This window comes from Lolium perenne, chromosome 7, assembly GCF_019359855.2.
Source record: "Lolium perenne isolate Kyuss_39 chromosome 7, Kyuss_2.0, whole genome shotgun sequence".
Classification (NCBI taxonomy): Eukaryota; Viridiplantae; Streptophyta; class Magnoliopsida; order Poales; family Poaceae; genus Lolium; species Lolium perenne.
In genome coordinates, this window is record NC_067250.2 from 58,062,680 (window position 1) to 58,076,696 (window position 14,017).

Genomic DNA, 14,017 nt, shown 5'->3' on the forward strand with positions numbered 1-14,017 from the left:
TGACCGGCTGGGTCCACTGGAATCTGGCCACGCCAGCCAGTTAGACCGGCCAGGTCTGGTTGGACTGGCCCGACCTTCTGTTTCAGTTTCACCTCTTTCTTTTTATTTTCTTCACCTTTTTTTATTTTCTTCTTCCACTCTTTCTCCTTTCTTTATTTAGAAAAAAAAAACAGAGCAAACTACGAGCACGAGATGAGTAGAACCAAAGGTGAAATATGATGTCATACAATGACAAATATATGGTGGAAGAAGACGGCAAACGCAAGGCGCAAAAAGATGGCAAAAGATAGAAATAATGTGGGGAGCAAGATGCCAAACGAGATAGAAATAGAGAGGATTGATTTGATCCAAGTAGTTAAATAAAAACTTCGATATCCTCTTAATAGTGCTGGGTCCTATACTCAAGACAAATGCTTGAATTCCTGTAGAATTTTGTGCTTTGCTTTGGCAATTTGTATTTGCCGCAATGATGTCTTTTTTAATAGAGGTGAAGGTGTGCTCTTTTTGCAGGTTATCCACGGGGCCACTACTGGATCTACATGTTGATCAGTGGAAACCTATGAAATCTGGATGCATTCGGTTAATAGCGATCGTTCGGGCTATCTTCAGCCAGATTGACAGCATACTAAAAGGATACAAGATGTTAGTGGAGTTTTGCACCCTCTTTTTCATTGACTAATTCATGTACCCAGTTTATGCGATCAGTAAACTTGTAATAATATAATAATAACTATAATCTCTTAAGACTTTCTAATAAAAAGCCTCGTGTGGTGCATCACTCTGACAGAGGCGGCTGGAGTTTTCCTCCATTTTTAAGAAAAATGATCATGATCAGTGGAGTAGCACCAAAGCTATTGGCAATCAAGACACCACACAGCTACGGCTCTCTGCCCTGCCAAACATAGCTAAAAGGTGAACATGCCGTACCCCGTACGTGACATGCACCCCTCGTCTCTCGTCGCCTCACATCACAAGGCTTGTCCGGTCAGATCATGAGGAGAGGAGGCCGATTTTCTTCGTTCGAGTTTGGCAAGATGCGCACTTGTACTGCTTTTAAGCACGAGCGTGTTGGCTGTTTACGGCACAACATTTTTGCTACGATTTTCTTCCACACCGTACCGCTTGTGTTCTTTCTCCATCGTCGTCGCTGCGAGCTTAGAGCGTCTAACAGGCCCCTTATAATCCGCCCGCCCGTAAAATTCCGGCGGGATACGGGGCAGGAGCGATTTAGGCCGTCTAGCAGGCCCCGTATTCGGGCCGGCCCGTTTCGGCGGAATACGGGCCCAGGAAATCGGCGCGGGTGGGCGGTGGTACCGACAAGAGCCGCCGCTCAAGCCGATGAGCGGCGTCGCCTTCGAGAAGTGGCGCGTTGACTGGGAGCGTGACCGCGCGTCGAAGGCGGCATGGGCGGCGAGCATCGGCAGCACCAGCGGCGGAGGAAGCGAAAGAGATCCGCGAGCCGGCGAGGAGGATGTATGTATGATCCGTAGTATGATCAATGAAGATGAACTTCCCGGGGTTTTAATTTTTGAAAATACGGGACGAAATACGGGGTCTGCTAGTCGGAATGGCTCTTCCGTTAGCAATTTTTCTATACGGGGCGAAGCGTTATACGGGACATAGGAATACGGGGCTGTTAGACATGCTCTTAGTGGAGATCCACAGCGCTGGCGACTCGCTGCGTGTATATACGCGCATAAACACTGCACACCGGTCACTAGCTTGCACAGACCAGCTGAGACATCCTCTGGCCAGCCCTCATGCTTCCCGCTCCGTGCAGGCCGCTCCTCCACCGCTGCTCACAGCAGGCGGCGGCCGTCGGCGCGGCGTCACGACGTCGCCGCCACCGTCCTCTCTGCATACCATCGGGACCGATGCGCGCGTCGGCGGTGGCACAGCAGAGGAGGGCCGACGCGGTGGGCCGGATGCCGCCGCTGGCGCACCGGGAGCTGATGCTGGAGCTGGCGGGCGAGGCGGAGACGGCGCTGGGCGCGCGCCTTCTGCCGTCCGAGGTGCCCGCGGATGTGGCGGAGTTCGGCAACGCCGCCGGGAACGCACTCGGCTCAGTGGACGTGCGCCGCGGCGTGCCCGGCTCGTCGGTACGTACGTGAACATGCGCGCACTAAATTGACATGTCTGGATGATGGTTTGCATGTCTAGAAAAACGAGCTCAATTAGTAGGTTGATAGCACTTGGTTGCTGTATATACTCGATTTATACGTGTACAACTTGTGAGAAGTATAACAAGCTAGCAGCCCACAGCTGAACCAGTTGGATTAGAGAGGAAATTAAGTTTAAAGGTTGCTGATGCAGTCTGACGGTAACTTTGATGAGTCCAAGTTAATTTGTGGCAATCCGACTGCTAAGTGCTAAACTGAGAATTACTACGTCGAAACATAATAAGCTAGCTCTTCAGTAGTAGTTTACAGTAATTTAAGCTTAACTATTTGTCACTGACTTGACTGTTAGGCACGTTTATTTAGATGTTCATGACTAATTCTTCAACTTCTTTCATGTTTTTTTCTCTCCTGTGCTGAAGGTCGACTTCACGCTCGAGGCCTGGTTCCACCGCCAGCTCCCAGGCGGCGGAGCCATCGACATCAGCTCCCTGATTTTCGTCCTCAACGGCGCCACCGACGCGCCGCACTTCCTCATGGAGTTCATCCAGGGCGGCCCAACCTCGCTCGTCATCCTCCTCGACCTCCTCCCGCGCAAGGACCTCCCGCTTCACCCAGAGTACATCACCAAGTACTACGAGGCCACGGGCGTGGACGCGCACCGCCGGAGCATCGAGCGGCTACCGCAGGTCCGGCCCTACGTCTCGCCCTTGCTGCTCGTGCGGAGCTTGTGGTCGCCCACGGCGGTCGTCGTGGACGTGCAGTGCGGTGAGGGAAGGGAGGCGGCGCTCGAGGAGATCGTGCAAGGCCAGCTCGCGGCCTCAGCCAAGGAGGTTCTTGACGTCTGGCTGGAGCACTCCGCGGCGGCGGTGGAGATGAGTGACGCAGAGAGGGAGAGCATGGTGGCCAGGGATAAGATGATCTCGGCTACGGAACTGGAGCTCAACCTATCCGCCAACCTGCCGAGGATGTTTGACGCCGACATCGCCGCCAGGGTCGTTGCTGAGATCCGCAAGGCGTTCTTAGGGCACTGAAAGTCTACTAGAGATCATCATGCATGGCTATGTAAAGTGTATACAGGTACAACGAGTCAACGACTATAGACGTGCCAAAAGTACAGGGACTGCATTTGTTTGGTGTCGGGGGATGACCCCCGGTAGGCTAAGGTATGGCCTAATGACCAACTTAAATCTTTAATGTCAGCTTATCAAAGTAATCCGGATAATCTTCTTCACGGGTAAAAAAGGTGTTGACCAGATTAAAGGTCAACCGGCTTGGGGAAGCTGGATTGAGATACCGGTATAGCCATGTCGACATAAGAGAAACTGGCATAGATGAAGCCGGAAATAACAAGATGGACCAGATTACGAAAAGCTGGCCGAAGGACGAAAACCCGGCATACTTGGGCAGGAACCGGCTTAGGGGCCGGCATATGGCCGACGGTCATGTGCCTTCTCCCAAAGTCCACCCTCAGGCTGAATTTGTTCCTCATCCTGTTGTACTTTGACTTCTCAGCTTTAGAGTTTTTTGGTGTCAGGTTTCTACAATATAAGGTAGATGTAAAAAAATAATTATAAGTAAAAATATATCATAGTGAAAGCACGTATAATAGATAAACCATGTTATGATATGATAGAAGAACAGTCATACCATGATATGATATGTTGCGTAATATGATTGGTAAAATTGATTGGAAATGAGAACACCTGCAAATACATTCTAAAAAAAGGAAAAATTACATTCTATAGTGCCATATACATTTTGAATGCGCTGGATATAAAAATACATCATAAGCAAGATATATAACACAATGTATATAGTTATTATTTTTTACATCCTAAAGTTAAAATCAAAGCAATATATCAAAAAAAAATTGGAGTGTTGCGTTTGGAGCATTCGCTCCTGTCGCTTCGTGGTCTCTTGTGTTAGCTAGTGTGGATGTTATCATGTTGTTCGGTTCTCTGTTAGGCTTTGGTTGTGGGTGTGTTGTTTATGTGGGTTTGACCCAATGTAGGTTTTCGTACGATTTTCTCCTAAAAATTGTACACTCTCTTCTTAATTAATAGATGAGGTAAATCTTTTGCCTCCGTGTTAAAAAAAATACGTCTAAACGCAATTGGGAAATACTAACTCCATACGCAACAAGTATTTATAGACAATTTTATAAATTATTGGCATATAACGAATGCAGAGAATGTACTATTAATCCCAAACCAAAAATGCCGTCTACAACACGTGTGCATTTTTTTCGAAATGGGGGTAGCCCCGGCCTCTGCATCGGTTGATGCACACATCCTTCAACACATGTGCATGGACATGAACTACATACAGAATGTACTCCCTCCGTCCCAAAATATAAGGCGCCTAAGGTTTGGTCAAAAGTCAACGTGTTTAAAGTTTGACCAATTTTATACACAAAAATATGAATATTTACAATACTAAATCATTATCATTAGATTCACCCTAAAGTATATTTTATTAATATGTCAATTTGATATTGTAGATGTAAATATTTTTTCCTAAATATTTGGTCAAAGTTTGTAAAGTTTGACTTTTGACCAAACCTTAGACGCCTTATATTTTGGGACGGAGGGAGTATATATTAACAATTTTATACATCCCTGTGACTGCCATCATACTACATGTTATGGTTTCAAAAGAATACATCATATGGTACAAATGTTACATGCCATATAGATAATTTGCAGTAATTACTACATCATGTAGAAATTTGAAGATACAAAAATCATCAATCTATGAGATATCAACCTCAGCAAATGTCACATGACGTGTATGGAATCCAACAAGCATACATACTGGTCATACACCCACGATGTATAAACTACCAGAATGAAGCAAAAAAACAATTAGATCCACCTCATTTGTGCCTAAACGGAGGAAATCATGGGTAATCGAACTCCAACAGACCAGACGCCAACCCCAAACTCAACATGGGCATGTAGAAACGCATGCAGGATCGAAGAACTCACCAGCAACCTCGGACAACGTTCGAAACTCTACAGAATTGTCGAATTGGCAGGTCCACGATTCCGATTGACTCCTAAATGGAGGAGAACAAGGGTAATCCAACTCCAACCGAGCGAACGCCAACCCAAAATCAACATGAGCATGTCGAAACGCAAAAAAAAAATGTCGAAACGCATGCAGGAACGAAAGGACTCACCAGCAACACGATGTGGATGCTCTCCTTCGACGACTACTTCGACGATATACTCCACATACCAGTCGGATTTGCGGCCCTGCATCGCAACGCCGCCGAAGGAAACCTCCAAGCGCGGTGCCGCGCCTGAACGCCTCGATCCGCTTCTCCGTGTCGACCAAGCTGCTACCCGGCTACGACAACCGGCCACAGATGCTCCTACGTGGCTTTCGTCGGACAGCTCGCCTTTGACGAGCGTGATTCAGCGGCGGAGATCGGGAGCAGATTTGACTGGGGCCAGAAGAGAAGAGAAAAGGAGAGAATGAGGATGAACTCATGTCTTGCAGGGCAAAAATGAAATGACCAAAAGGGAAAATAATGAAGGAGAAAAGAAAATTGCCTCCAGAGAGAGTTTTAAACGTTAGCGGCGATAAATCTGAGACGCACGATTTGGATCTGACGGACTGGACGAGGGAGCACCGTGGGTCCGTGGTAGACAAACAATGCTCTAGCACCTAATAGAAATTGGGTTTCTTCTTCCTCATTTTGTCTGCCTCCACAACACATACATACACACCTAATTGAACTTTTTTTAAACAAGGAAAGGACCCCGAAGGTTCAGTTGCTGAATTAATTAGAAGTTGTGGTTCATATTTTACAAAGAAACCTCCAAGAATGAGAAAAGTTTAATACATTCATTGAAATTCTCTAGTAAAAGAACCCTCCACAAGAGTATTAGAGTACCATCGGATCCTTCTCCACCTTTCTTGAAGACGAACTCCATACACTTGGAGACGGGCATGCGTGAACTGCCGCGACGGAGTTGAAGAATGCCCTCCCCTTTGGCACGTCTGTCGGGAGGGAAAACATGAGGATGATACTAGCACCAGGACAACATCAGAGCATGGATGGTCGCCCCGCGACCATTAGATTCAAGAGTCGGACGGCGATGCGGCATCGTGGAGATGCTGCCGAGGATTTGCTCCAGAAGATCTCCACATATGTAGGCAAGGAAGCCTTAGTCCCAACTCCAGCCCCCAGAAGAGAGCACCGCTGCCTTCCGATACCATTGCCTTGATGGCCTCTAGAAGTCAACTACACTCCCACCATGGCTAGTTCTGGGTCGCCACCGCGCTTATTCAAGAGGATCCTGCAAGATTCCTCTTGAAAACTTGAACTCCACTAGAGCACCAGCAAGAGAAATCCCCACGGCATGACATCATACGCTATATAGGGCCAGCTGCAAACCCTATACCTACTACTAGCCTTACTACTACTCACATGGGGCTGGCCTCCTCCCCTATCCCCGGCCGGCGGAGCCGCTAGAGAAGAGCGGGAGAAGAGCCCGAGATGGCCGAGAGACTCTCGAAGTGGAGGGGGGAGGATAGAAAGAAGGACGGGGCGAGGGAGGAGGGGTGAGATCAATTTTTTGTTGAGAAAATTATACAATTGCGTTGTGTGTGTGTGTTTTTTTTAGCATAACCTGTATTAGAGCGTCTCCACTCGTTTGGCCTGCCCACGATGAAATCCGGACGAAACAACCGCCGGATTGGACGAAATAAAGTCATGGGGAGTACCGTATTTCCAGTCGTCCACCCGGAGTTCGGTGGACATAGTTTAAATTCAAACAAACCGTCGTCCCGCGCTACAAGTACGGCCAGTTGATCGGCAAAAGGACCAGTAAAAGGATCAGCCACAGATCGGCGATAGGAGGGAAATTACACGGAAACAGGCTCATCGGCAGTCCCGGCTGGCACGGCGGTGTCCGACGGACCAGTTTCCTCACACGCCGTGGTCGAAGCGGCAGCGGCAGTCGACGACGAAGCAGCGGCAGTCGACGTCAAAGCAGCGGCAGTCGACGACGTAGACGGTGAGGAAGACGAGGTAGGAGCTGGCGGAGACGACGAAGAACTGGCCGGAGTGGCTCGAAGGATGTCGCTGCGGTGGCCCTGGTACCAATTCCTCGTCTCCTCGTCCATCAGATCCGTGTTCCCGCCCATCAGAAACGCCAAGTCAGTGTTCCTCTTCTTCGCCGCCGCCGTCGTCTTCAGCAAGGCGATCCGGACGCCTTGGTTGGCGAGCATCTCCCGCCACCTGCCGTCGAACTTGCCGTTCCTCCCGTCGGCGTGCGTCCTCAAGTCGGCCCAGCACTTGTCGATCGACGCCTGCATCCTGTCGGCGGGATCGCCCGTCTTTTTGAGCTCTTTGAGCTTCTTCTGGCCGAGTTCCGGGCGCCCATCCGCCGAGCCAGCCGCCGGAGCGTCGGGGTTGTACTGCTCAGTCTTGCTCTTCGAGAGGGTCTTGCGGGTTTCCGCCCACTTCTCGCACTTCTCGATGCGGGCGTAGACATTCAGGAACTTGAACTGCATGCCGGTGTCGTCCATGTACATGTCCAAAGCACGGCGCAGCTGGGAAAAAAGAGTACGGCGATACGGGTCAGCTCACGACGATCACTACACGGTGCACAGCTAACCTCGGTGATGCAGGGTCGACGGAGCATACCTGTTGCTCCAAGTCGTGGCCGCTCATCGGCCGTTCTTTGATCTCCTCCTGTATGCCGTGCCATTTGCTGCACGCCGTCTGTATGATCCCCCAATGGGTGGCCATTGCCTTGTCTCCCCGGTTCATGTTCGTCTTGCTGAAGTAGGGATCGACGAGTTTGCGTTCGTCGAACGCCTGCTTCACTCGAAGCCAATATGTGTCAAACGACTGATTGGCCCGGGTTATGCCGTTCATGGACACGGTCATCCAAGCTTCGGCGAGGCACTCCTCTTCCTTCGGCGTCCATTTGATACGCGGTTCGGCAGGCGGCGAGTCCTTCTTCCTCTTCTTCTTTCCTTTCGAGAGGTTGGCGTCGGCTTGAGTTGGCTGTTCTTCTTCTTCGACGGCTTGGCTTCCGTCGGCCACATCCTCCACATACTCGTTGCGCGCCGCGACAGCTGCCGTCGCCCTCGCCTCCTCTTGCGTGAAGAACCCTGGGCTCGCAGCGGCGGCGGCCATGAAGAACCCCGGGCTCGCAGCGGCGGCCATGGAGCCGGAGGTGATCATCTCGTGGATCTCCTCGTCGTTCGGCGCCGCCATCGCACCGAACGGGAGCGGCCCTCGTCGCAGGGCCGGCGAGGTGCCCTCGAACTGGCCGCCGCTGCCGACGTCGAGCTCGGGCGGCGACGGCGTGAACCTGGACGGTTGGACGTAGGCGCCCTCTTGGAACATGGCAGGCGGCGACGGCGAGTAGATCGAAGGGGAGAAAGACGACGGGGAACTGCTTGTACCTTGCGTCGGCCATTGGCCGGGGAACATGGCGCCGCCGCCGTGAACATGGCCCATGCTCATGGCCATGCTGATATTCCTCGCTTGTTCGTCCTGGGCCGCCGCCGCCCTCTTGGCGGCGGCTTTTTTCACCCTCTCCGCCCTGCCGCTTGTTTCGACCTCGCGCCGGATCTCGTCCGCCACCCACTCTGCGTTCGACATACCCGGCGGCCGCTCCTTCTTCGCCCGCGGCTTCCTCGCCGTCGCCTTCGGCGGCATGGTGGTGGATGAGAAGACAAGGAGGAGAACGGTGGTGGACGAGAAGACGAGGACGGGAACTGGAACTGGAAGACGAGGATGAGAATGGACAAATTCGGCGGGAGAGTTTGGGGATATGCAAGCAAATTGGAGGGAAATCGACAGGATTTGGCTTTCCTGTCGCCGACTACGAGGGTCCACACGATGTTTCGCGCCAAATTCTTTCGTCCGGAGTCCCCGAGCGCGCCCCGGGGGACCGGGGATGGCGTGGGCTCGCCGGATGGATGAAGGGCCAAATCCGGACGAAAATGAGGAACCGGGGGCGCGACTGAACCGAATTTCGCCGTCCGGATGGAAAAAACGTCGCTCGGGGGCCTCGTCGGGGAGACGAGTGGAGATCCTCTTACTCTTAGCTGCGCCCAGGCAAATAAGCCCATGAGCCGAAGGCAACAGGCCAAAAGCAAACGACCAGGCTTTACAGAGGGCCCGAACTAAGCAGATCGTATCGGGCCGCCTCCAAGCTTTCCTCCTCCTCCTCCTCGGCCGCCGGAGATCGTTCGGGGTTAGGGTTCTAGGCAGCGCCCGCCGGAGACATGGAGGACAGGGCAAGGCAGCTGCTCCTCCTCGCCGCCGTCGCCGGGGCCGGCGCCGCATTCGGCGCGTTCACCACTGCAGCCGTCTTCAACTTCATCTCCAGGTAACTCTGCCGAACCCTCTTCCCCTCACCAACCCCAGCCCCCAAAAGCTCTGGCCACGAGCTGCTGGAAGCATTCCCCTACCATTCGCTTCATTCTGGTTCCTGTTTCTGCGGAGTGGCAGGTCCAAGCGGAGAGAGGGCTACGTGCGCAACCTGCTGGAGTCCAATGGTGGCACTGGCAGCAGCGGTACGTGTGCTGCACGCTGGTGACATTTTGGTTAATGGTTTCCCAGGCGAATATGCACTAGTAATAGTAAAAACTGCTGCGAATTCAAGGCGTCAGTCCAAGTAGCACCGGTGGTGCACCAAGTAGATGATGGATACCTCACATCTCCTTGGAACAATTAAAAATTATGTGCTGTGTGGGCAATTGGGTGCTGAATAGTTACTTGCTAGTCGAATTCCTGCTATTGAGCTTTCAACTTAGTCTACCAAGTAGTTTTGTATTAAGTGTGTTCCTTGGGAGCAGGCGCTGCGGGACCGGGAGCACGTCCGAGGGATTGCTCGGATCTTCTCTCCGATGAAGTCGTCGCTGAGCAGCTTACGAGGTTCGCATTCTCACTATCCAGTTCTAGAGGGTCTCCTTTAGTCACTTCTCTAATTCCAGATAAGACGACGTTGTGTATTTGAACTTGCGCAACAACTATTGAACTCCTCATAACTGCAGCTAGAGCTAAAGGCCTATAGCTAATATTATAGTATAACCCAATGCTAAAATAAGCTATTTTTTTTCCTGCTGTCAATCTATTCTAACTCGTAACTTTCCGTGTTAATGTAAGCAGAGCGTGATATGTATTCACACGATACACAATTAGTATATCTTAGCATTCTCTGTAAATTATAGATATTCTTAAGCCTTATCTTTGATCCAACTTTTTTAATGTTCAGACTACATTACACTAACCCCGACGTTTGGATCATCTTTTTTTTGTGGTTACCAACACCTGTTTACTTTTTATATTTTTTAGGAATATACAGTTTTTCGGCATTGAATCCCAGAAGAAAGTTACTGAATCTTTTGTTGTAGTCATTGGTCTTGGAGGAGTTGGCAGTCATGCTGCTTCCATGCTCCTCAGATCTGGGGTTGGCAGGTTGCTTCTAGTAGATTTTGATCAGGTAAAATTGTTACTTTGGCAACTTGGAGTTGCTTTGCTCTTTTGTTAATTAATATATGATGTAAAGCTTCCAGAGTTCTAATTTGGAAAACAGAATCTTTCCGCCATGCAGTATTATATAAAAAATAGACAGATGCATCATAACTTATTTTCTATGCATTATTGCATATCATGCATACCCAGGTTTTGTGGCAGTATGAACTGGGCATGCTTACATTATGTTATGTAATAACATACTGCATCCAAAATAGGTGGACATTAACATGGAACTCATGATATGTTGAAAGGTCTCACTCTCATCACTAAACCGGCATGCTGTGGCAACCAGAGATGATGTTGGGACCCCAAAGGCGTCATGCCTCAAGAAGCATTTCTCAATGATATATCCAGAGTGCAAAATAGAAGCTAGAGTGCAGTTGTATGATCCATCAGCCGAGGACGGAATTCTTTCTGGTCAGCCAGATTTTGTTCTTGATTGCATAGATAACATTGATACTAAGGTAACAAATATGGCTGAAATAATTCTCCTTCCAAACCTGATATTGATCTCTTATTATATAATGATTTTAGCCTTTCATGCATTTCGTGTTTTTCTTAAGTATTTAGGTGTACCTTTTATTTTTCATGTTATTATGCTCTAAATGCTACTGTTCCTGTTTCTGTTCCTGTATTTAGTTTCATGAAGAAATAGCTGCGAGTACATCATATGCCGTCAGTTTCATGAAGAGATGATTTAGATGCATAATCAAAATTTACTTATTAAATTCTGGAAGCAAATTAGCCAGAAAGGTGCATGCTCCTAATCTTGCTTCTGATGAATAATCAACACAAAGCCACTCTACTGGGTAGTTTAAACCTAGTGTCTTTATCAAATTATTACTTGTCTCAGTTTTGTCCATGCTAGTTAACTAATTCAATACAATGTTTTTTTTACATCACGAGACGTTTGGATATTGTTGATCTTTTAATAGGTGGCTCTCCTTGCGGCTTGCGTACGCAGAGGGTTAAGGGTACTTTCTGCAATGGGGGCTGGAGCTCGAGCTGACCCAACCCGAATTCGTGTTGCAGATTTGAGAGAATCAAGTAACGACCCCCTTTCTAGGACGGTAAATATTGTCAACTTGGTTCAAATAATAATATTTACTCTTCTAATCTTTTAAAGCTGCTATGTGATCAATATTGGATGTGCTATAACTAAAGTGCACCAGTTCGTTTTTTCTGTAGGTACGGTATCGGTTGAAGAAGGATCATGGAATTGAAGGTGGAATACCAGTAGTTTTTTCGTTGGAGAAGCCCAAGGCAAAGTTACTTCCTTTTCAAGGTTCGAAAGAAGAGGAAACTCCATCAGATTACCAGGTCAGCTCATATTATCTATGCACCAGGCACCTTTCCTGCTACCTGGTTTAATAGTATTGTTTCTTCTCTTCTTTTCATGCATGATAATGGTTTAGTTAAATTCCTATAAATCATCTAGTTGATTATATACTAGTACTGCAGATATTTGTGACAACATGGTATGCATCATCTTGCAGATTGTTCCAGGATTCAGGGTTCGCATTATCCCAGTACTGGGAACAATCCCTGCAATATTTGGTCAAGTTATGGCCTCCTATGTGGTTACTCAGCTAGCAAATTTAGATTTTCAAACTGAACCAATTGTTAACCTGGATTTGGATCATTACCGTGTTCTTCATCATCGTCTTCTTGAGCATGAGGAGCTGATATATGGGTCAGCAGAACAAGTTTTGGTATTATTACTCCTCCTTTTCAGTTTATGAGGCATACAATTTTGTTATGTTGTTTCATATTGTGAGGTGTGCATGAACTTTTTTTCCATGTTTGCCCTTCTGCATATAAGTAGTGCCTCACCAACTAGTATTTTCTCCGTGTCAGATGTATTTAAGTATGGATAGCGTCATAGCACGGTTCTCTTCTCTTTCCCTCGTTTTATAAGCTTAGTAATCCTTGTACACACTCAAATGTGCCTTATAATTTGCAAGGGAGGTAGTATATTTCTTGCTATGCCACTTCATAACCTGGATTTGAAGGTCCTTACTAGGGCATTATAGTGCTATTTAGATTCTGTTGATAGTTAGTAATACTTACGAAAATGTAATTTCTTGGCCTCCCCACAACGTGACATCTTGTTGTAGTTTTTTCTTAATTGTCTTTTATTTGCATGAAAGGTTGATGCGCAAGAGGTGATGTACATTGTGAAAGAATTGTGGCGTGGCCGAAGTGCTAGAGATCAAAACATGAAAGATACTGGCCGGAAAATGTGGAGATCTGTCAATGAACTAATGCTTGTTCGGTACGCCTCTCTGTTAAACTGATAAAATACGGGTTTACATGACACATACCATGGTTTTCGTGGTAGCTATGTACTTTTGATATGTTTTATACATGTCTGACATGGTTGAGTAAAATATAATTTTGTTTGGTGTGACATAGATTTCACTTGCTAATAACTGAAGTGGGCTATGACATACTGCACGTCTGTGGGATGATGAGATGAACTGTAAACTTGCTGCACTATTAGTCCCGGTTGAGCTCACTCAGTGTTATGCCAACTTCAGTTGTGTGATATGCATTCATCAACATACCATCACACGTCTTACTTCCATCTTAAGTCTTCAACATCATTTTTGTATCAAGTTCCATTGACAATCTGACCTACTGAATGAGCAACATGGCGTACTGTATACATGATTTCCCATCATCGTTAATTAATGTGAGCGTGTTTGGTGTTTTCAAGCGTGTTTGTTCATGTTTTTATTGTGGTGATTTATTTTATCAGGTGGGACAAATCGAAGCCTGCCGGGGTGTCAAATCTGATACTTCTCAAGTTCACTGAGGTAAATAAAAAAATCATGTGTACCTTAATAAGTGACATTTGATTCGAAAGGTAAAATATCTTGATCTTATGGTTCACCTTTTGTTTCTCCCTACAGGCGGATGCGCACGAATCCACCACGCTTGATCAAGTAAAAGAGGAAGAACCTGAGTTTTACGCCATGGTTTCACGCGTCTTGAAACGGGCTGAAGTGGAGTTTTCTTTATGAGCTGGTCACCATTTTTTTTTGGGTTTCTACATTTGATATACCGTCGTAAGCTGGGGAAGGCAAGATTCTATTCTTACGTGGTTGAATTTTACGTAATGCTGGTGAGGAGCAAGTAGATGAATTTTGTTTCATCGCAGAACTGCAACTTGTTGGTAATGCTTTGATTTTGTCTGCAAGGATCTTCCTCCTGTAATCATCTCTCCCCAGGACTATTGTTTTTTTCGAGATTACCTTGTGTAAACCAAACAGAGCATCAGCTTTTCACGCATATGATATGCAACATATTCAAGTGAATTCGAAGAGATTATTTTGAGTAACTTATGGCGCATACTGATCGTCTCGATCATTCTCTTCGATGA

The 14,017-nt window shown here is 47.7% G+C and overlaps 2 protein-coding genes across 3 annotated transcripts; both read left to right on the top strand.

The window, feature by feature from the left end:
* Positions 1-1,723: 1,723 nt before the first annotated feature.
* On the top strand, positions 1,724-3,333 carry LOC127317400 (red chlorophyll catabolite reductase). The gene is made up of 2 exons (XM_051347964.2): positions 1,724-2,099; positions 2,540-3,333. Exons 1-2 carry the CDS (start codon positions 1,761-1,763, stop codon positions 3,149-3,151), a joined length of 951 nt encoding a protein of 316 aa, XP_051203924.1. The 5' UTR covers positions 1,724-1,760; the 3' UTR covers positions 3,152-3,333.
* A 5,936-nt stretch (positions 3,334-9,269) lies between these two features.
* On the top strand, positions 9,270-13,975 carry LOC127317399 (tRNA threonylcarbamoyladenosine dehydratase). Of its 2 annotated transcripts, none has more exons than XM_051347961.2 (11): positions 9,270-9,481; positions 9,604-9,668; positions 9,951-10,029; positions 10,450-10,597; positions 10,884-11,096; positions 11,568-11,702; positions 11,821-11,952; positions 12,129-12,344; positions 12,783-12,907; positions 13,394-13,451; positions 13,548-13,975. In XM_051347961.2, the coding sequence occupies exons 1-11, from the start codon at positions 9,378-9,380 to the stop codon at positions 13,656-13,658; spliced, it is 1,386 nt and encodes a 461-aa protein (XP_051203921.1). In that variant the 5' UTR covers positions 9,270-9,377; the 3' UTR covers positions 13,659-13,975. The 2 variants fall into 2 exon arrangements, with proteins under 2 accessions (XP_051203921.1, XP_051203922.1); XM_051347962.2 differs by having other exon boundaries at positions 9,326-9,481; positions 10,509-10,597.
* The last annotated feature ends 42 nt before the right edge of the window (positions 13,976-14,017 follow it).

What these genes read in the sequence shown, in the direction of transcription:
- LOC127317399 (XM_051347961.2), top strand. Translation starts at nt 9,378, where the DNA reads ATGGAGGACAGGGCAAGGCAGCTGCTCCTCCTCGCCGCCGTCGCCGGG. An exon ending in TGGTGGCACTGGCAGCAGCG is followed by an intron (nt 9,669 to 9,950) that starts GTACGTGTGCTG and finishes CCTTGGGAGCAG; the next exon opens with GCGCTGCGGGACCGGGAGCA. An exon ending in ACGACCCCCTTTCTAGGACG is followed by an intron (nt 11,703 to 11,820) that starts GTAAATATTGTC and finishes TTTTTTCTGTAG; the next exon opens with GTACGGTATCGGTTGAAGAA.
- LOC127317400 (XM_051347964.2), top strand. Translation starts at nt 1,761, where the DNA reads ATGCTTCCCGCTCCGTGCAGGCCGCTCCTCCACCGCTGCTCACAGCAG. An exon ending in GCGGCGTGCCCGGCTCGTCG is followed by an intron (nt 2,100 to 2,539) that starts GTACGTACGTGA and finishes CCTGTGCTGAAG; the next exon opens with GTCGACTTCACGCTCGAGGC.